This window comes from Camelina sativa, chromosome 11, assembly GCF_030686135.1.
Source record: "Camelina sativa cultivar CO46 ecotype springtype chromosome 11, ASM3068613v1".
NCBI lineage: Eukaryota > Viridiplantae > Streptophyta > Magnoliopsida > Brassicales > Brassicaceae > Camelina > Camelina sativa.
The window spans coordinates 23,630,144-23,653,598 of NC_141890.1; the positions used below are offsets into that span (position 1 = coordinate 23,630,144).

Below are 23,455 nucleotides of genomic sequence, written 5' to 3' on the forward strand. Positions count from 1 at the left end.
AGGGGAGGTTTGTTCCACCTCATATCTACTTAGGGTTTTCCTTATTTTAATTCTAAGCATGATACCCTAGCTATCGTAGGAAATATATATAGGTTTGTTACGTCTCTTGGAAGAGGCAGCTTTTTTTGATATTTTAATAAACACAGAAGAATTGTTCTTCCTTTAAAGTCTTCGTAGCTTGTTTCTTGTTCCACAAGTCATCAAGTTCTTAGCACGAGCATCTCGTCTCTTCATTGAATTGGTTCTTCTATTCAATTGAACAGCTTGACTACTCGTTACCTTTATATTCCGCTGCACTAGTTGGTATCAGAGCCGAATCGATCTACACCATGCCTCCTAAGACGAGTATTCAACAACAACATGACGAACACCTCGACGTGATGCGTGACATGTTTGCAGAATTTCAACAGAGCATGCGTGAGGAGTTCTGCAATTCTGTTGAACCAACGGTTCGCAACGTGCTTGCACAACAACGTCCTCCTGTTTTGCCTCAGTGGGACAAAACAGTCTTCGAGGACGATGACGATGTTGATGTCAATCCGTTTGATGGCCATGAGCAGCAGAATCCGCATCGTGCAGTTATCGCCGCACCACCTTTTGATAACCGTCAAGGGGAAGCTGGGTTCAAACTTGATCTTCCAGAGTTTTATGGTAGTATTAAACCCGAAGAATTGTTGGATTGGCTCACTACTACGGAAGAGCTCCTTAATTTTAAGAACGTGCCTAGTGAGATGCATGTTCCCCTCGTTGCTACTCGCTTCAGAGGTCGTGCCTCTGCTTGGTGGCAGCAGACCAAATCACAGCGTGAACGTGATGGAAAGGAGCGTATTGCGTCTTGGGAGCAGCTGAAATCAAAGATGCGCAAAGCATTTCTTCCGTTTCACTATGCAAGGACGATCTACACACGTCTTCAAAATTTGAGGCAGGTGTCTCGTTTTGTTGACGACTATGCAACAGACTTTCTTGCCTTATTAACGAGAAACAATTTGCTTGAAACAGAGGATCAACTAGTCTCACGCTTCATTGGAGGTTTACGACAACAGCTTCAAAATACATTGTTCCAGTTTAGCATGTCGTCTGTCTTTGAAGCTCATCAGCGTGCACAACTTATTGAGCAGTCCATGCGTGGAGTTCCTTCGCCTTGGTCCTCGTCGGGTTCTCGTTCTCAGAATCACTCTGACTTACCCAGAACCGTTGATTATGTTTCTGATAAGGGGAGTCAGCCACGTTTGACGGACGGAGGAGTTTCTCAACCCTCAAACACACGACCCTCACCCTCTAAGTGTTTTAATTGTGGCGAACGTGGACACCGTCAGTCTAACTGTCCTAAAGCTGCTCGACGTGGGTTGTATGGAGATGAGGAGCCTATTTATGATGATTACAAGGATGATAGTGCAGCTCCTATTTGTGATGAACATGTGGCTGGTGATAAAGGGGTGTCATTGGTGATTCGTCGTAATTTTCTTGCACCTCAGGTACTTGATGAATCTTGGCTTCGAACTAACATATTTCGTTCTTCTTGAACCATTTGTGGCAAGGTTTGTCGCTTTATTATCAATTCAGGGAGTTGTACGAACGTCATCTCCGAGGAAGCTGTATCCAAATTGGCATTGTTTGCTGAGCCTCACCCTGCACCTTACAAATTGGTATGGCTTAATTCGAAAACAGAGCTACGTATTTCTCGGCATTGTCGTGTACCGTTCTCGGTGGGCACTAGTTACAAAGATTTGGTTTGTTGTGATGTTATTCCGATGATCGCCGCAGTATGATCGCCGCACTTCTCATGATGGTTTTGCCAATACTTATACTTTTCTTTATGAGAACAAGCGTATCACACTTCTGCCTACTCAAGACGCGTCAGCTCCCGTTGTGTCCAGTTCGGAACTTGCCCATCCACAACATGTGACTTCCGCTCCAAGTCTGATACTCTTCTTATCCAAGTCACAAATGCTAAGTGAATTACAATCTGCTGATGTGGTGTTTGCTTTATTACCAATGGCTTTAACAAGCTTACCTCCAAGTATTATTCCTCAAGTGTTTAAGACGCTTCTTGCTGAAATTTGTGATGTTTTCCCAGCTGATCTTCCCCCAGAGTTACCTCCACTTCGCGATATACAACATTGTATTGACTTGGTCCCTAATGTGTCGCTTCCAAACTGTCCCCATTACCGAATGAGTCCTATGGAACATGATGAGTTACGTAAACAGGTTGAAGATCTTTTAGCTAAGGGACATGTACGTGAAACTCTTAGCCCTTGCGCTGTTCTGGCTTTGTTGATTCCTAAGAAAGATGGGACGTGGTGTATGTGTGGACAGCCGTGCGATCAACAAGATAACAATCCGCTATCGCTTTCCGATCCCTTGTTTAGATGATTTGTTGGATCAAATTGGCAATGCTTCTATTTTCACCAAGCTGGATCTCAAGAGTGCCTATCATCAAATTCGCATACGGCCAGGAGATCAGTGGAAGACCCCCTTTAAAACACGTGAAAGCCTGTTTGAGTGGCTTGTTATGCCGTTTGGGTTATCTAATGCTCCGAGTACATTTATGTGCATCATGAATCAAACTCTTCGTCCTTTTATAGGAAAGTTTGTGGTTGTTTATTTTGATGATATTTTGATCTTTAGCTCTTCTCTTGACGATCATATCTTGCACTTGTGTGATGTCTTGTTGGTCCTTCGACGTGATAAGTTTTATGCTGCATTGAAGAAGTGTACGTTTGGCGTGGTTCAGGTTCTTTTCCTTGGCTATGTTGTCTCCACTCATGGATTATCGGTGGATCCAGCAAAAGTAGATGCAATCCGTTCTTGGCCGACTCTGCGTTCAGTCTCCGATGTTCATAGTTTTCATGGTTTGGTATCATTTTACCGGAGATTTTTTGCTCATTTTAGCAGTATCATGTCCCCCATCACCGACTTTCTTAAGCAAGCACAGTTCCAGTGGTCTGCCGATGCTGAGCATGCTTTTACTATTATTAAGTCTAAGCTTACTTCAGCTCCGGTTTTAGCCTTTCCAAATTTTACGGTTCCTTTTGAAGTTCATTATGATGCCTCGAAGAATGGTATAGGCAATGTGTTGAGTCAGCATGGCAAGCCCATTCCTTTCTTTAGCGAGAAAATTGCGGGTGCTTGTGGTCGATATAGCACTTATGATGTTGAGTTATATGCGGTGGTTCAATAGGTTAAACATTGGTGGCATTATCTCTTTCACAAGGAGTTTGTGCTCGTTACGGACCATGATGCTTTAAAACATATGGTTCTCAAGAAAAAGTTTCGGCTCGACACGCAACTTGGTGTGCCTATCTACAACATTTTACGTTTGTTATCAAACATAAGGCGGGTACTTTAAACAAAGTTGCTGACGCTCTTAGTCGTCGTCACGCTCTCTTAGCCACATTACATGTGTCTGTTCCAGGTTTCTCTATTTTGCCCGAGTTGTATTCGACAGATGCATTCTTTGGTAAAATGTGGCGTGACATTCATGCTGGGTTGAGTTCGGAGTATTTTCTGTTTGATGGCTTTTTGTATCGAGAGAATAAGTTATGTCTTCCTGAATGTAGTGTTCGGTTCCAAGTGATTAAAGAACTTCATGGTGAAGGTCATGTGGGCAGAGATCGAACGGTTCAGCTTGTCATAGCTTCTTATTTTTGGCCAACAATTCGGCGTGACGTTGAACGTTATGTCTTGCGTTGTGGTGTGTGTCAAGCTGCAAAGGGACATGCTTCAAACTCAGGTCTCTATATGCCTTTACCAATACCAACTCAGCCGTGGACGGATATAAGCATGGATTTTGTTCTTGGTCTTCCTCGAACACAACGCGACAATGACTCCATCTTTGTGGTCGTTAATCGTTTTTCCAAAATGGTTCACTTTGTCGCTTGTAAAAAGACTATCGACGCTTTAAAGGTTGCTACCTTGTTCTTTCGTGAAGTATACAAGCTGCATGGCTTGCCTTGCTCTATTGTGTATGTTCGTGACTCACGATTTCTTAGTCAGTTTTGGCGATCTTTGTGGTGAATGTTGCGTACTAGTTTAGACATGAGTTCCGCGTATCATCCTCAACCTGACGGGCAGACCCAAGTCACAAATCGTGCTCTCGGGGATCTTCTACGATGTTTGGTCGGTGATAACATTCGCTCATGGGACAATGTTTTGTGTCAGGCTGAGTTTCCTCATAATCATGTTGTGAATCGTTCTACTGGCTTCAGCGCGTTTCGCATTGTCTATGGTTTGATTCCTCGTACCGATCGTACTCGTGGCCATGGCAGAGCGTGTGATGTGGTTGAAGACTTTGCTGAGCTACATCGTCAAGTTCGGTCCAACTTAGAGGCTGCAAGTGCAAAGTATAAGACAAGTGAGGATCTGCATCGTCGGGATCTTCAGTTTAAGGTGGGCGATAAAGTGTGGGTTGTCCTTACTAAAGATCGTTTTCCACCAGGTACTTATAATAAGCTCAAAGCGAGGAAGATAGGTCCGCTTGATGTGCTGGAGAAGATAAACAACAATTCTTCGTCTTCCTCCACATATGAAGACAGCCGATGTATTTAACGTCAAACACTTGGTTCCTTATTTGGGTGATGATGATGTGGACGATGTGGAAAATTTGGGGACGAATTTTTCTATTACCCCGGAGGACCTGATGTAGCGTATACACCTCTTTCGTTCTGGACTTCGTTTGTTTTTTATTCATGGGCTTTTATTTTTAATTGTCGGTTTAATTCTTATTCGAGAGTGGAGGTTTGTTCCACCTCATATCTACTTAGGGTTTTCCTTATTTTAATTCTAAGCATGGTACCCTAGCTATCGTAGGAAGTATATATAGGTTTGTTACGTCTCTTGGAAGAGGCAGCTTTTTTTGATATTTTAATAAACACATAAGAATTGTTCTTCCTTTAAAGTCTTCGTAGCTTGTTTCTTGTTCCACAAGTCATCAAGTTCTTAGCACGAGCATCTCGTCTCTTCATTGAATTGGTTCTTCTATTCAATTGAACATCTTGACTACTCGTTACCTTAATATTCCGCTGCACTACATAGGCACGCGAGTTCTGTCCTACAGAGGGTCGGATTCCCGAAGCCATATGCGGGGGAACTATCCCACTGCCCGATTAATTGACAGTGAAAGGAGGATCCGGGAACTCAAGACGGCGGGTTAGAACCCGGTCCCTAACAGTTGTGGTTGTTCCGTGTCAGGTTTAGGGGGAGGGGTTGTTCGATTGGAGACCGCATCCACCCTTCGATTTGTTTCGGAGGTCATCTGGTAGATCTCCTTGGCCATAGTCCTGAACAAGATTCGAAAATCATTCAGAGAGATGACTTGGGGAGGTTGTGCGGCTTGAGTAGTGGGAGGTCGCACGACGCTGGACTGGTCATCAGATTGCTGTCCATCTGCACGTTATGTCCTCTGGTTGGGTGCTTTGATTGTGCCCATCTAGGTGTGAAGAGCTGGTTGGTCGTCGGTCAAGCCAGCCGACGTGTTTTGGTGGATTCTGACGTCCGATGGTGTTGAGGTCGAAGTGCCGTCGGGGCCAAGGGTACCCCTTTATTTATATGTTGTCTTAAATTACAAAACATATATACTTTCCTAATAGTTTGGAATGAAATTAGGAAAGTTTCTTCTTCTTCGTCAAGTCGGCCATAAGGTGATTTGGAAGTCGGCTTGTTGCTCTCGAACTGGGAGTTGAGGCTCCATCGCTTTGTCTCCACTTTGTTTCTGTTCGTCTATTTAACATAAATGAAAAGCCAAAAAAAGGTAATCAAAAATTGCCCAAACAAAGTGTTCTCTGTTCTTGTTACATGTTCTTTCTCTGAAACGTATCAGAGATTCTTTAGGAGACGAGGTTGAGAAATGACAAGCATACACTCATTCAAAGGGATGTCAACCTTACAGAGTGGGCGCAGTTGTTATGGTGGATCATTTAACTTCGTGTTGCACAAAATCGTAATGGTCACGGTTAATGTGTACACTTCATAACATTGATAACAAGTTGTATGTTGGTGAATTGGTTGTTTTTACAAGTCAAGGTCATGAGGTAATGGAAAAAAATGTGGAGGGATTCCACACCGAAGAGAACGGGATGTGCATGTATAAGAACCGAGTTTGGGTGCCAAATGATAAGGGTTTAAAGGATGAGATTTTGGTAATGCACAATGTGCTGGAACAAGTGCGAAAGCATGAGGAATATGGTAATGCACAATGTGCTGGAAGAAGTGCGAAAGCATGAGGAATCCAGTATTTACGGGTTGGCGTTTCTTGACACGTGGTATCACGGGACGTACGTAGCCTCATTTGTCTGCTTTGTGCGTATGTTTGTGTGTCACAGGATTTAGGACATAGTGATTGCTGCTTGGCTTAGGTTTAGACTTTGTGATTGTCTAAGCGTATTTGGGTGTGGAGACTTTGGGAGCCCTGAGGCTTTCTGTAACGACCCGTTTCCCTGGTATGTACGCGGTACAAGAGATGGTACGTACGCGGTACATGAGATGGTACGTACGCGGTACATGAGATGGTATGTATGCGGTACATGAGATGGTACGTACACGGTACAGGAGATGGTACGATAGCGGTACGGCAATCAGTGCTGATAAGTGCCGATAGCGGTACGGCAATCAGTGTTGATAAGTGCTGGTAGCGGTACTCGTATAGCGGTACGCGAATGGGACGTCGTCAGGACGAATTTGGTACGAACCATCGTACCGAAGAAGGGAGTTCGAGACTACCGAAGTAGTGAACAAATGTTTGAACTGAAGAAAAAGGGATCATTAGCTTACATTGTAGATGATGCAGGCATGTAAGTTTCTGGATGAAAATGGGGAGATTTCGGTACTTAGTCTAAGTGACAGTCCGAGTGAAATGGGAGTGAAAGTCCTAGTGATAGTGATAGTGATAGTGATAGTGATAGTGAACTAGGACTATCCAGAAATGGTTGCATCGGTGAACGATGGATCGGGCCGATGGACAAGGATAGATCGATTAGACTATGGCCGATGGATGGCCCGGGAACTTGGAAATCTTGTGGAGATTTAAGCGGACTCATGGGAAAGGAATCCTGAGAGAAATGGAAACTCACGGAAAAGGCAAAATTGGTCAGATAAGGATAGATGCGAAAAATAAGGGAAGTTCAGGGACGATAAGGCTTATCGTTTTGAGGAAACTCGATGCGGTTTGGTCACCCCTATATAAGGGATGGAAACCCTTAGTAAATTCTCTAGAGTTCGCATACACATCCGAGAGCCGCCGCGAGAAAGAGAGGAGTTTCCTTCGAAGCTTAAACCGAGAGATCCTAAGTCTAAGTCGAGAAAGGAACGGTAAGTATCCTTCCACCTTGATCCATCAATGGTATATGGGTTATACATCGGTTATTAACGGTGTTGATTTGTCTGTGTAGAAGCGGGGATCAGATTTGGGCATAAGAATCGAGAAATTAGCACTTTAGACGATACCGAAGGTGAGTTCGTGATTGTGGCCGAGTTCCATGGTTTATTCTCTTGACCCGTGGTTTATTTATTCATGTTACTTGCTTGTCTTGGTTAATAGTTAATGTGTTCTATTGCAATATGAATGGTGGTTGGTCTAAACGACTTAGACAGCTATCCTATTGAATTGTTTGACTTGCGTGACTTGATTGGAATATACCCTATGTCGGATTGAGATTGTTGAGCTGAGCCTAGTGAGACGGGATGACCGCTCCACTAAGCAAACTTGTTCGCTTACGCCTCCTTTTTAAGGACGCAGGAAAAGAAAGGTCCGGTGATCAGGATTTTAGTGGCTGACCAGCTCATGTGGCGGAGGCAAGGGAGGAAGAGGATGGTGGCGTGGGTAGTTTAAATTATGGCTTTTATTTCTAAGGATTGTATTGAATCTCTAAATTAAATGAATGTGTATTTCTAAGTTATATCACCTATTTTACATATATGTTGTTGCACATTGTTAAACGAACGAGTAGAATTTACATAGGCCCTAAGGAAATTTTTAATGACCTGTACGGTATGTATGGGATTTTAGGGTCGGGGTCTTACATTTTCCCTCACCGAGTAATTATCAATTGCTCATTCCTCTCTCTCTTTTGTAGTTTGGTTAAGTTATGAGTTCGTTTTTCATTGTTAGCTGGTGGTTTTGCATTTAAAGAGCGTTTTGGGCAGGGCCAGGGAGTCAACCCATTGACCATCTCCGGATATCAAATTTGGGTATTACAATTTTGGTATCAGAGCTCAAGCTTATGTCAAATCGGTTCTGACCTTGGAGGCATTCCTAAGGGAGATTGAATTTCTCGGCCATGTAGGCTTAGAAGAAGAAGTGATAAGTTGACTTGGAGTAGTTAACGTTAATGGAAAGAATGCTACCGAGGACAGTAGTTTTTCTTGGAGTCGTATATAGCAACTTGGAGTTGTTAAAGTGTTTGCCAGTATGGTTAAACCAATTACTCGACTCACATGGAAGGACATGATGTTCGAGTGGATGAAGGTTTGAGATACTAGTTTTAAAAGTCAAATGGACATTTGATGAAAAATCGAAGTTAATATTGTTGAGTGACCTTTGTGGAGTTGGTGCCATAAATTTAAAGATGAGGTGTTTTATAAAGATCACTAGTCGAGGTTATTTTAGTGCGTGGAGAGCTCAAAAGGTAATTGCAGCGGAGGAAGTGGGAATAAGAAGTGTGGGAGGACACCACACAATAATTCACATTATGGACTTCTAGAGAGAATGTGTATGTGTGTTAAAGATGATTTTTAAAAAATATTGCTTGTCATTTCAATAGAGTTATGTTGTTTATAATTCAAAGTTGTCTTAACCCGAACGAAAAAGGTGTGGTGGCAATGAAGATTGATAGTGGACTGCTACGGACGACTAGTAGTGGGAACACAACTTGGGTAGTTGTAGAGTTGGATGAGTCAAGATGAAAGATGTTAAAAAAAGAAAATGGTTGTTTCTTATATTGGGGCTTTTGAGAGAGCCTTAGAAAATGGATGTTAAAAAAAATAAAGATTAGAAGAAGAGGAAGACGCTAAGTCTACAATGTATGAAGTTTGATAGGTGGTATAGGAATCCACTAAGGATAGTGAAATGGAGATCAGTAAAGATTATGAGGAGACATTATTTCTATTTGGTGTTCGATGAATGCAGAACGAACATTATGTGGTGAAGGTGAATTACATGAGAAGTACTACCTAGAAAAAAAAATGCATGGAAGTGTGAAACCCAAAAGGAACAAGAACCGTAAGAGAGTGTTAGGAAACACTATGTTAATTTTAACATTGGGAAACCTTCAACGGGATGTCAACCTTACAGAGTGGGCGCAGTTGTTATGGTGGATCATTTAACTTCGTGTTGCACAAAATCGTAATGGTCACGGTTAATGTGTACACTTCATAACATTGATAACAAGTTGTATGTTGGTGAATTGGTTGTTTTTACAAGTCAAGGTCATGAGGTAATGGAAAAAAATGTGGAGGGATTCCACACCGAAGAGAACGGGATGTGCATGTATAAGAACCGAGTTTGGGTGCCAAATGATAAGGGTTTAAAGGATGAGATTTTGGTAATGCACAATGTGCTGGAACAAGTGCGAAAGCATGAGGAATATGGTAATGCACAATGTGCTGGAAGAAGTGCGAAAGCATGAGGAATCCAGTAATTTACGGGTTGGCGTTTCTTGACATGTGGTATCATGGGACGTACGTAGCCTCATTTGTCTGCTTTGTGCGTATGTTTGTGTGTCACAGGATTTAGGACATAGTGATTGCTGCTTGGCTTAGGTTTAGACTTTGTGATTGTCTAAGCGTATTTGGGTGTGGAGACTTTGGGAGCCCTGAGGCTTTCTGTAACGACCCGTTTCCCTGGTATGTACGCGGTACAAGAGATGGTACGTACGCGGTACATGAGATGGTACGTACGCGGTACATGAGATGGTATGTACGCGGTACATGAGATGGTACGTACACGGTACAGGAGATGGTACGATAGCGGTACGGCAATCAGTGCCGATAAGTGCCGATAGCGGTACGGCAATCAGTGTCGATAAGTGCCGGTAGCGGTACTCGTATAGCGGTACGCGAATGGGACGTCGTCAGGACGAATTTGGTACGAACCATCGTACCGAAGAAGGGAGTTCGAGACTACCGAAGTAGTGAACAGATGTTTGAACTGAAGAAAAAGGGATCCTTAACTTACATTGTAGATGATGCAGGCATGTAAGTTTCTGGATGAAAATGGGGAGATTTCGGTACTTAGTCTAAGTGACAGTCCGAGTGAAATGGGAGTGAAAGTCCTAGTGATAGTGATAGTGATAGTGATAGTGATAGTGAAGTAGGACTATCCAGAAATGGTTGCATCGGTGAACGATGGATCGGGTCGATGGACAAGGATAGATCGATTAGACTATGGCCGATGGATGGCCCGGGAACTTGGAAATCTTGTGGAGATTTAAGCGGACTCATGGGAAAGGAAACCTGAGAGAAATGGAAACTCACAGAAAAGGCAAAATTGGTCAGATAAGGATAGATGCGAAAAATAAGGGAAGTTCAGGGACGATAAGGCTTATCGTTTTGAGGAAACTCGATGCGGTTTGGTCACCCCTATATAAGGGATGGAAACCCTTAGTAAATTCTCTAGAGTTCGCATACACATCCGAGAGCCACCGCGAGAAAGAGAGGAGTTTCCTTCGAAGCTTAAACCGAGAGATCCTAAGTCTAAGTCGAGAAAGGAACGGTAAGTATCCTTCCACCTTGATCCGTCAATGGTATATGGGTTATACATCGGTTATTAACGGTGGTTATTTGTCTGTGTAGAAGCGGGGATCAGATTTGGGCATAAGAATCGAGAGATTAGCACTTTAGGTCGATACCGAAGGTGAGTTCGTGATTGTGGCCGAGTTCCATGGTTGATTCTCTTGACCCGTGGTTTATTTATTCATGTTACTTGCTTGTCTTGGTTAATAGTTAATGTGTTCTATTGCAATATGAATGGTGGTTGGTCTAAACGACTTAGACAGCTATCCTATTGAATTGTTTGACTTGCGTGACTTGATTGGAATATACCCTGTGTCGGATTGAGATTGTTGAGCTGAGCCTAGTGAGACGGGATGACCGCTCCACTAAGCAAACTTGTTCGCTTACGCCTCCTTTTTAAGGACGCAGGAAAAGAAAGGTCCGATGATCAGGATTTTAGTGGCTGACCACCTCGTATGGCGGAGGCAAGGGAGGAAGAGGATGGTGGCTTGGGTAGTTTAAATTATGGCTTTTATTTCTAAGGATTGTATTGAATCTCTAAATTAAATGAATGCGTATTTCTAAGTTATATCACCTATTTTACATATATGTTGTTGCACATTGTTAAACGAACGAGTAGAATTTACATAGGCCCTAAGGAAATTTTTAATGACCTATACGGTATGTATGGGATTTTAGGGTCGGGGTCTTACATTTTCCCTCACCGAGTAATTATCAATTGCTCATTCCTCTCTCTCTTTTGTAGTTTGGTTAAGTTATGAGTTTGTTTTTCATTGTTAGCTGGTGGTTTTGCATTTAAAGAGCGTTTTGGGCCGGGCCAGGCAGTCAACCCGTTGACCATCTCCGGATATCGAATTCGGGTATTACATTTGTGCTTCAACAGTCAACGCTTGTTGATGAGCTTCAGCCACTGATAATGGTTTGAATAAATACAGTGTGTGTTGAATATGTTGTCTAAATCCACCCGTAAATCGTGCCACCAGTTGTTGTTCTGAATCTTGCAAATCAATACGAGTTAGTAGCAAAAAAAAATTATTTGAATACTCTTCCACCGAACGTAATGTGACCCTTGTTTTAAATTCTGCAATATCTGAAACATAGGGTGATCATAATTCAATGGCAAGTATTTCTTTAATTTGTCCAACGATAGAATTATTGCTTTTCCTTGTCTTGATTGAGAAGTCTTAAACTGTGTCCACCAAGCTGCAGCTCTGTTTGGAAACCGCATTGCAATCACCGGAACACATCGATCTCAAGGAACTCGTCTGAATTCGAGTACCGCTTCTACAGTTACAATCCAATGTAGAAGCTTCTCCGTTGTGTTTCCACCATGAAACTCAGGATTCAGGAATTTCAGATTTGAATCCTTGTTCCCAACGCCAATCGTTTTTTGGAGCAACAACAGGATGATGGATCTGTCTTGCAAGGGTTGTTGTTTTCTCCACCTGGTTCATCATGATCTTGTTCATCATGTTCTCCATTAACAACTACTTGTGGAGGCTGCACACGCTGCACATCCATCGCTTGAATAGCCACTACAAGCCGCTGCATCTGCTCTTGAAGACGTACAAGAGTTTGACGTGTGGGTTCAGCATCAGTTAGCGGTGGGTGGCGTCTCGGTCTGGCCATGGTAAGTGATCCGATTTTGCACTGATACCAACCTGGCCCAGCGTAAGATCACAAATTCAGCTCAACCAAAGGATTTTGAATTGAAATCGTTTGGGACCTGCTTCCTAATGATTGAATTCTTCAAGAACTCAAGAATTAGGGATAGAGATAATTCTCTATTTATTAAAAATATCAAAGCTACTGTTACAAATAATAAAACAAGCCTTATAACGTCCTCACTGTTTTCTTCTTTGTCACGTAATCAAGACGGTGCTGCATTAGCAAACCATCGAAGTAACTCCCGAATTATGGAAAAAACACTGAAGCCATGTCATACAAGCCTAAAGATGTGTACATAATGAAGATTCGAGCAAATGGCAATAATTCCTGTAACTCGGGCAAACTCATCGCTCTGTCGTTTTCGCCAAAATGACACCACAGATTTGTGGATTATTGTCATCGGGTTCAGAAGACCGATTCAGGTTACGAACTGGGCTGTCGCTGTTACAGGGCCGAGGTTGGGCCGTGAAGGACTTTCCGATGTGGACCACAACCAAGTCGGTTGGTTTGTGTTTCCTTACAAGGAAGAAAGGCAAGTTTCCAAAAAGGAGAAGGAGTTGCAAAACCTAGACCTAATTGGAATAAGGCGGTTTCAAGGTTATATATAAAGAGAGGCAAGGACTCACAATAGAAGGAAGAAAAGAGAGAAGAATCACCAACTTAGAAGCAAGGGAGAGACAAGTTAGAGAGAGAGAGTTTTCGGGTTTAGAGAGTCTCTTGGTAATCTATTGTCTGTAAGGGCTTCGGGTAGATAGGTTTTTTATTCTTCTTGTTCTTGTTCTCTGGGTTGTTCTTACACTAGAAGCATAGGTGAATAAACTTCAGGGTCGTGTTTCTGTCTGGGGTATCATAAGAGAGAAACAGATAGAGTGTTAGATTGAGAAACAAGAGAGAATTGTACTGAAACTTATATTTGGATTTCTTTAGTGGATATTTGCAAGGGTCGGTCCTTGCACGAGACGTACTCTCCGGTTTGGAGGGGAACTCGTAAAATTCTGGTGTTGATTAGTTCTTGTTTCCGCACTCATACAGAGTTACACTAATCGGGTGAAAACACTTAACAATTGGTATCAGAGTCTAGGTTGAAAAGTGGACCTAGGGGAGTTGGTGCGGGCTTTGTGTTTGGTGTGGGAGGATCTCTCAAAAAGATGACATGATTAAGGGTGCTTCAAGAATACTTCAGGAATAAAGGGGTACCGGAGCCTAGGTACCTGGGTTTCGCTGAAGGGGAGGTCAAAGTGTTGTGGTACACAGTTTGAGGGGTGGTTTGTTGGGATACAAACATTGTCCCACATCTGAAAATTAGAAAATAAGTTTCTAATATATAAGCCAAGACCAACTCCAATTAGTATGAGGTCTTTTGGGAAGGAGCCCAATAAGAAATCCGTGTGAGTTTTGCCACATAGGCCCAAAGCAGACAATATCATATTAATAAGGGAGTGGATTGGGCTTGGACAATCATTTTGAAGTCTTTGTGGCTAGTTGAAATTTGGTTGTACTCGCTTAATTAGGTCATATTTTAATCGTTGAGTTGTTTGTCTCAGCGGAGTAACCGAAGTAGTTTAACAGTTTGTATAAACGATCAGTTTAATGTTGGATGTTTTTCCAATTTATGGTTTGAATGGATAATTGTTACATAATGGAACACTGAACTGAGATCATGATAAAAGGCCAAGCTATCCAATCATATTAGACCAAGATAGGTTATCAACTTATCTCCTATATATTAATAAAGAAGCACATTTGAAGAAAAGCTGATGTATCATCGCCAGAGAGCTCAGGATATTTTTTAGCAAAATACCCTTAAATTTTCTAATTAATTACAGATCTATGCCATTGTATTTATTTTAAAAACAATTAACTGAATAATAATTAGATATGTCATCATTTCTCACACAAATTTAATAGTAAAGCAAAATTTCACTAAAATTTACTTACAAATATACAAGTCAAAATTATATTGATTTCTTAAAATTAATATAAATATTGATTTCTTTAAATCAATATAAGTAAAATATTCTAAAAAGGCTATAAAAACATATCAATTAATATTAATGAAAATAAAGAACATATAACTTATTAACATAATTTATGTGCTATTAAAAATGAATGAGACAATAACCCTTATCAATATAAATAAACTTAGTATAAAAAAAATCATAATATATTTAAAATAAGTGATTATTAGATTATGCAAAATTGTTATAGTTACTCGACAAACCATAAATATAAATTTGATTTTTAAAACACACAAAAATATATATTGCCATAAATTGTAACATTTTATAAATATTTTCTTTACCACGTTCACATATTTCACAGGTGAAATGTATTCTTACACGTATACGTTGATTTTGGAATTTCATTAATTTTTTCATAATGGCTTTTTTGATAATAATCCGTCATTTATAGAAAATATTAACAAATCGACTAAATCAAAAGATTTAAATAAAATCAAAAATATTAAATCAATAAATTAGATTATCTTCAGAAAATTTAGTTTAGAATCTGATTGTTACTAACATATAATAAAATTGAATAATTAAACTACCAAGTAATTTAATTAAATTTATGTTTGACACAAACAGATATTGGTTCTAAGATAATAATTTTACTTATAATAATTTTCTTTAAATCGATTTATCGCGCACATAGTGCGAATTGTTACCTAGTCATACTATAAAGTTGTTGAATGTCGATGAAATAGCATATGAATCAAACTATGACATGGATTCACTGGAAATGTTTGTTACACCTTCTCCCTCTTTTCCACTGTAAAATTAGGAAAGGATTGAAACAATAAGCATAGATAGAGAGAGAGAGAAAGAGAGAAAGACTAGGAGAGAAAGAAAAGAATAAACCAAATATCAATATCCCAACTTTTATGCCATTTTTAATAGAAACACATATTTATGTATAGAAAGCTCTTCACTGTTGTTGAGTCCAAGCATAAAATGACATCTCGGCATCACAATATTCTGTCGAAAGCCAAAACAAGAGCAGCAACAAAAGCTCATTAACATGAAATTCGTCTCCATCGGTACTCTGCACTTGCTGAAATTTGTGTGGCTCTTGATAAAACTGGCCACTCGGCAGTATATACACCAATCTCTTCATATGTTGTTCTACCGGTATACTACCATCCAAGTGCAAAGGAATGAATTTCGGCCCAGCTGGAAACTGTGTAAAGAGTGCCAGAGAGTCCTTTCCAGGTTGATGAGGATTCTTCTTCAGTTTGTTGTTTCTGTTTCTGAACGATTCCAGAAAACAAAGGCACAAATGAGACCCCAAAATGGGTTCCCACTCTCCTGAGACTCGAGCTTGAGCCAACCACTATTCCTATATCTGCTTCGAGGAGACACAGCAAGTCACCTACTGAATCTCCAATATAAATAGTCAGGGGGCTTTTCTTCTCGTTGATATCCTTTCCATTTTCTAGGATACTTTTGAACTGTTGAGCTTTGTTGATCGGGGATTCCACCTTTCTCTCGATTTCACCAGTCGAGATGGATTCCTCGAATGTGAATTCATTAGCATGTACTTCCACTGCATCGACTCCGCCTGTCAAAAAATATACATATTTTTTTTTAACATGGTTTCTTAATTCTAGGGGATGAGTTGTCTGCAAAAATCATAAAGTTAAAGAATTTGGGCACATACCTGCACAAAAGGCTGCCCTTATCAGGTCACCGCACCAACAATACGAAAGCACATGAACTTTTGCATTTAGATTCTCAGTTTCTAAAATTTTCTGGAAGACATTGATGCAGCCATCTTGAAGAATTAACCTTTCCCCAGCTCGCTTAATGTCTTCGAGATTCAGGCCCTTTAGTACACCAGACTCGATCACTCGATTGTTTGCCTGTTTCTCAAAATCTGAGAGCTGCTCTAGTGCTTTACATAAACCCTCGTAGTCAAACTTGTCCGCTACAAAAGAAATCCCACATTGAGAGAGAAAAACAGACAGAAAGTCTCAACCACTTTATAGTCGTTGAAACTGTGTCAGCTAAAAGTAATCAAGTCTGACCTTTTTCCTTATTCAGAATATTCTCTATGCATTCTTCATAATGCTCCGTGTATTGCTTAGAAAGTAGATTCCAGGTGTTCCTAAGGTCAGATGAGAGCATTCGATGTATTTGTAGTCCAGATCGACTCAATTCATCTTTTGGGGCAGTTACAATTGCTATTTCCGCTAAAATAGCAGAAGAATCCACAACAGTGCAAGTCAGATCAAAATCAGAAAAGATCACCAGATCATCTTTTGAATGGTTCTTCAACAGTGGAACTATGGTAGGCTGAGCAAGAGGTTGGGCATGGAAAAACTCTACTTCAAGTTTCATAGCCTGTTGATACAATTTTTCAATTATGTCCAATTCTTCACCAGTCATAGAGACACTAAGCTTCTCAAGCAAGTCTTCAGTTTGCTTGGCTGATGCCTAGATTAAAGGAAAATAGACTATTCATTATACAAGATGCATCATCTCACACAGCATACTAAAAACCCTAAAGAGTTAACAGAATAATTCAGAATCATACAACTACGACATACCTGGAAAGCATCACTAGAATAATTATCGACCCATTTCTTGTAGGGTTGCTTCACATCACTCGGATCAAGAAGTGCTCCAAACTCCTTACCGAGAAAGGCATACAACCTCATGCAAGGTGTCACAGCACCAAGCGTGTAGGCAGCAACTTTTGTTTTTTCAAATGGAGTATCAAGCATGCCGGGAGCTTTGCATCCTTCTACTTTTCCGGATGCTGTAGCTAACAAGAACTCAGTGTATTTCAAAGTTGCTGAGTTTATACTTACTTCTTTGCTGATGTCTAAATCCCAATCCTGCAAGGATCAGACAAACGTACTACTGAGAATAGCATTTGATAGGAAAATCATAACAATGATGTCAATGAAATCAATATAATTAAGCTAACAGAAAACGTAAGAACATTTTTTTCAGAATTTAGATTCTAAGCAGCACCAATATACAAGAAGCATTCAGTATCCAGGATGAGGAACCACCGCATGTAAAAGCCATAGCTTCAATAAATATCTCAATGTACTCTCCAAGTTCTATAGTAAAATAAAGTGGTACTTTCACTAACTGTGATTAGCTTAGAATTTTGAACCAATGGCGTATGACAACTAATTAACCTAATTTGTTTGCTGTTGGGTAAGCATTATTAAAATATTTAGCCTCTATCTAAGAAAACCAACCATTTGGTACTTATATCATGTTCAGAAAATAGATTGCACCACCCTCCAACAACTAGAAAAAAATTAACAATTAATTTGATATTGAACCAGCCAAGCAACAAAAAGGTTTTCTCTAGTTAGATACATGAAGTTAGGCCCGTCTTAGGGACTCTTGTTAATTGTGATGTTCAATTTCTGGTAATTACGAGAAAAAAGAGCATGTAAAACAGGGAAGACATTTATGTTTTACCTGTACAAATGAGTCATGCATTTTCAATTCTTCCATCACGCTTTTTCTCAAGTCAGAAATTGCCAATTTATCATCATCATCATCAGCACACTCTTCGGCCAACTCATACCTAAAAAAGCAGGAACACAAATATTTATAACGAAAACAAGTAAAGCTACGAAAGCCTTTTATTGAAAGGGGTTAAGATAACCATTTTTCATATCTTATCACTGATAAGCTGCACAAAATGTTTCTCACATTCATTGTAACAAATCAAAATCATTTGATCAACTGCTAAAGTGAAAATGATAATGTGGCACTGAATAAGAGCAGCAGCATCCCAGACCACCAGAACGGATCTTATGATGAATAAGAATCCTATCCTAGATTCCTATGTCAAAGGATAGTAAGGTAATAAATCATTTGGCAGACACAAACAACCACACTATATGTGAAGCGAAAAGCAGCCTTATGAAATCTTGGAAATCATTCCAAGAGAACACAGAATCTTACAAAAGTTCGAGGACCAGGAAAAAAAACATTTCAACATAAATACACTGCTGTTGATATACTTTCTTTCATACACAGGGACCAATAGAAAACTAAATCTTTTATACCCATACTTACGAGCCAATACTCTTTATCTGAACTTCATGTTATTAGTTAATTAACAACTTCAGAAACCCAGAAAGTCAGATGCATGAATTCAAATATAGTCGACATTATCCACATAACTTGTGGTTAACAACTGAGATAATGGTTGACAAAAAGCATGAATCATATATTATATATATATATTCCATATTAGATCTCTTCTCTTACATATCAGGTACACACAGCTTTTGATTCTAGTAACCTACAATTCATAGAGTTTAAAGCAAAATGTGAAGCTCCAGATCTATACTTTCAAGCCCTAATTAAAAAACCTCCAATCTCTAACATTATCTTCACTTTGCAAAAGGAAACTTACGCGTGAGCAAACGCCTTGAGGAAATGAACATCCTGTGCAATATACTGACGAAATGTGTCGATTTTGAGGCTTCCGGCGGCTAAACAGACGGCGAATGGGCTGTAGATAGAGAAGAGGGACTCTCTGTTAAACTTGATCCAGAGCTTCCTTGCAAGAGCTTCTTCCGAGTTAGGAGTAATCGCCATCGCTGAAGAGAAGGCGGCCGCCGCCATTGGACTAGTCGCCGATCTGAAGACCGGAGACTTGATGGGAATCCAGAGAGAACAGATCGGCGCGGCGGTGCGTGGAGATCGGAGGAGACCAAGCGAGTTATTATTGATGAGGCGCGTGGAAAAGAGGAAGCGCATAAACGAGATTAAAGAAAAGAGCTTCGCTCGCTGTGCAAGGTTCGATGCAAAGACGAGAGAGAGAACTCACTTTCTTTTTTTCTTTTTTTTTTTTCCTGTTCTCAGTAAATAATAATATTCTGTCTTTTTTAGTTTGGTGCAAAAGTACCCAACAGCAATTTCTTCCAAAGTTCCAATCAACTGATAGGGTTTCTACAGTAGATTGTTTCTTTGTGCAAAATACGATCTCATTAAGACAAATTAAACCGGAATTGGTACAACAATTTATGGAGGATATCTTGTGTAGTATCACATGGAGTTCTTTTAAAGGAGTCTCTGTTGTGATGGTTTCGACTATATGTTTAGAGTCTGAAGCGATTGAGAGGTTCATGAAACTTAGGGTGAGAACTGCTTGCATCGCGTGGTGAATCGCTACTTCTTCTGCCAAGCGAGCTGATCGGATATTTGCTATGAGCCGATCATGTTCCAAGCTGGTAGTCATCCCAAGAGCTGAAGATGCAACCGAACCCCGCCAGCTTTTGGTCCTCGTTTCAAGCTGCGTACGTCTGTTTTACATAAGACATAGTTCAAAGTGGTTTGAATCATATCCACTTTTGTTGGTGGGTTTGCTCCAAATTTCATTCCATTGCTGATCTAATTGCCTGAGTTAGGGTTTCTCGAGGGGTTGGGGTGACAGATTGAAGATCCGCTGGTTCCTGACCTTCCATATTGTCCATAAGATCTATGTGAACAGTTAGACATCATTGATACCGTAGAAAGGAATGGCAATTTAACAATCTGGGTGATTCTGAGTGATTCCTATTGGGTTAGGGTCGATGGTGATTTGAAAGGTGCATTCGTCCATATCTATGTTGCAAAGGTGCATTTGATGAAGAGGTGTTCGGTCGATGCTTGTTCCTTGCCAAAAATATAATACATATACAAGGCAAAATTTGCCTTTAAGTCACGACACTGGCGTCAAAGCAGCTATTTAAAAAATAGAAAATAAATAAAATATTAGACGAAATAAAACCTGCACATTATTGTCGTCATTGCCTGAATCTAACTTTGCGGCTCTGTGAGTAAATCTGGACAAAGTACTTCAAATAATTCTATCCTATTCCCAAAGAGACCTGCATTTCATTTTTACAACCAATTTTTTTCATCCAATTAAAACCCAAAATTGAAGATCATGAAAGTACTGGCATGAAATTAAACTTCTCCTCTTCTCTTGGTCTACCGCATCAAGTCTTTTCATCTCGCCCCCAAAAGTGGTTTTAACTTTTTCCTTAACTACTCTAAGAGTGTATAAATACTACTGTACTATGCAGCATAGTCCATGCCCGTAGTTGAATTAGTACAATATTTAACGTACTAATGTTAAGTTAAAATAAATTGTTCATGTATTTAACAGATTCCCTGATATATATATATATATATATATATATATATTTGTTTCATATGCAATATATGTGATGTTGATAGAAAATTCCAGATTCCAGTTTTGATGTTTTTAAATAACAGTTGTAATTGTTACATAGCTTCTTTTGGTTTATTAGTCTCCCATTTGGATTTGATGAATATATTATGTATATATGAAAATTTGAAATTAAACTTTTCAATAAAAAATTTCTTAAAGAAATTTGAGACTGGAATTAGGTAAACATTGATAAAAGAAAAAAAAATTGAGTAAATAAATGAAAAATTATATAGGTGGAAATTTGTATGGTTGTTACTAGATATAGCAAAACAACAGTGTAGTAATATATATATATATATATATATATATATATAAACATTGTAGTAATATGGATGAAAAATAAGACATTATCTATAAAAATAAACCTTTACCATCACTAATTGATTTTATGCTTTTGTCGACTTACCATCACTTATTCATTCTCAACCAAAATCACAACTCTAGTACACGTTGTCTCCCTTTAAAATCAATTCTAACACCAATAGGTAACAGCTGGTGAAGACCTCCATTAATGCCGCCCTTTTCCTCTATATTACTTTTTACATTTACACCTATATATACACAGACAATCATGTTCCCTTCAACATCTTCAGCTCGTAGCAAAAACCTAAACAGAGTTCACATCAACATATACATAGATTTTTCAAACTAGCTAGCTAATAGCATTTTTCGTATATATAAATGACGAAGTCGGTGGCGAATTTGGCTCTAGTAGGGTTCTGCATGCTGCAAGTAATGAGCTTACTTGTGCCGCAAGCCAACGCTAGGGCTTTCCTAGTGTTCGGAGATTCCCTCGTGGACAATGGTAACAATGACTTCCTAGCTACCACTGCTCGTGCCGATAACTACCCTTATGGTATCGATTTCCCAACTCACCGTCCTACCGGCCGTTTCTCCAATGGTCTTAACATTCCAGATCTCATCAGTAAGCTCTCTTTTCTTATTCTCCAAGAACATTAACGCGCTCAACGTTACCAAAAAAAACAATATGAATAATAAGTATCTGTTTGTAGGTGAGCATTTGGGTCAAGAGTCTCCAATGCCGTACCTCAGTCCTATGCTGAAGAAGGAAAAACTATTAGTCGGCGCTAACTTCGCCTCCGCCGGTATTGGAATCCTTAACGACACGGGAATCCAGTTTGTAAGTTTCACCGGCATTACTATTATCATCGGTTAAGGGCATTTTTGAGATCTTGATGGTGAGGGATGTTTTGCCAAATCCAATTGCAGCTGAACATAATTAGGATCACGAAGCAGCTTGAGTACTTCGAGCAGTACAAGCTCCGAGTGAGTGGGTTGGTTGGAGAAGAAGAGATGAATCGGCTCGTGAATGGAGCTCTTGTCTTAATTACACTCGGAGGCAACGATTTCGTCAACAACTACTACTTGGTCCCTTTCTCTGCAAGATCTCGTCAATTCTCTCTTCCTGACTACGTTGTCTTTATCATTTCTGAATACCGCAAAGTCCTACGGGTAAGTTTATGATTACAACTCAACTGCTATTGGCTTAATAACCTACTATACTAATTAAACATATATATTTTTTTAGTTGGAAAACAGATAATTTGGTAGAAATTTATTTCAACCTACTCTAGGAAACACTATACAATTCATCTAAAAATAAAAAAGAAACAATAGTTTTTTTTAATAAGGAAATACTGTAGTCTTCTTACATACCGCCTTCAGTAGTTATTAATTTGAATTAATAGTAGCAAATATGTTGAAACTTACATTTTGGCAATTTCTTTCGCCTATGTAAAAATTCAAATTGTTTGTAGAAAATGTACGATTTGGGTGCTCGACGTGTCTTGGTGACTGGAACAGGGCCGATGGGTTGCGTCCCGGCCGAGCTGGCTCAACGTAGCCGCAACGGCGAGTGTGCTACAGAACTACAACGAGCCGCCTCACTATTCAACCCACAACTCGTTCAAATGATAACTGACCTCAACAACGAAGTTGGATCTTCGGCCTTCATTGCCGCTAATACTCAACAAATGCACATGGACTTTATCAGCGACCCACAAGCATACGGTCAATGCTCTTATCAATTTGTCCCTCTTAATTAATTTTATAGATTTTCTTTTTCATAAAAGAGAAGAAAGTCTTATTGATTAGCAAAATTATTCTAAGACAGGGTTAATATTTGGGCATACAAAATTAGTCTCAATGTAGCTATACAGTATATTGGCCTTTAGTTTTGAGAAACCTATACTAAACAAGAACATATATTCAATTTTTGATAAAAATTTATTGTAAGGATTTCATTTTGACTTTGGTTTCAATTATGTTTTGAATAAAAACAATTTACAAAAAAAATGTTAATTAATATTGTACATTTTTCCTAGCTTTTTTGAACCAATGTTTTTTTTTTCGTTTTGGTTCATGAAGTTTAAGCCTGCTCCTAGAATTGACTTATTTGTTTACGACCAAATTGTGATTGGCAGGTTTCGTCACGTCGAAGGTGGCTTGTTGTGGACAAGGGCCGTACAATGGGATAGGGCTATGCACACCATTATCAAATCTTTGCCCAAACAGAGATCTCTTTGCCTTTTGGGATCCTTTTCACCCATCAGAAAAAGCAAGTAGAATCATTGCTCAACAAATCCTCAATGGCTCTCCAGAATATATGCATCCCATGAATCTTAGCACCGTCCTCACCGTTGATCTCATGACCTGATCTGCTGCTTCTGATATATCCCAAATCCACTCTATGCTTTGTTTTGAATTTACTTTTCTCTTTATGTATTTTTACATTGGTGGTTTTATTAGTTTCCTTGAGTTATGTTATGAGTTTTGTCTTCGTCAATAATTTAATCACCAATTGTGAGCTAAGAAGTAATATGCAACAATCTTTAAATGTCCA

The 23,455-nt window shown here is 39.7% G+C and overlaps 2 protein-coding genes across 3 annotated transcripts; one reads left to right on the plus strand and one right to left on the minus strand.

Moving 5' to 3' along the window:
* Positions 1-15,264: 15,264 nt before the first annotated feature.
* Positions 15,265-19,315, minus strand: LOC104723943 (bifunctional TH2 protein, mitochondrial). Its single transcript, XM_010442373.3, has 6 exons — positions 18,787-19,315; positions 17,838-17,946; positions 16,943-17,233; positions 16,421-16,829; positions 16,054-16,320; positions 15,265-15,954 (listed from the first exon to the last, which is right to left on the minus strand). The coding sequence occupies exons 1-6, from the start codon at positions 19,131-19,133 to the stop codon at positions 15,530-15,532; spliced, it is 1,848 nt and encodes a 615-aa protein (XP_010440675.2). The 5' UTR covers positions 19,134-19,315; the 3' UTR covers positions 15,265-15,529.
* A 1,830-nt stretch (positions 19,316-21,145) lies between these two features.
* Positions 21,146-23,455, plus strand: LOC104723944 (GDSL esterase/lipase At5g33370). Of its 2 annotated transcripts, none has more exons than XM_010442374.3 (5): positions 21,146-21,517; positions 21,606-21,733; positions 21,823-22,065; positions 22,371-22,623; positions 23,037-23,455. In XM_010442374.3, exons 1-5 carry the CDS (start codon positions 21,274-21,276, stop codon positions 23,267-23,269), a joined length of 1,101 nt encoding a protein of 366 aa, XP_010440676.1. In that variant the 5' UTR covers positions 21,146-21,273; the 3' UTR covers positions 23,270-23,455. The 2 variants fall into 2 exon arrangements, with proteins under 2 accessions (XP_010440676.1, XP_010440677.1); XM_010442375.3 differs by having other exon boundaries at positions 21,160-21,517; positions 23,054-23,455.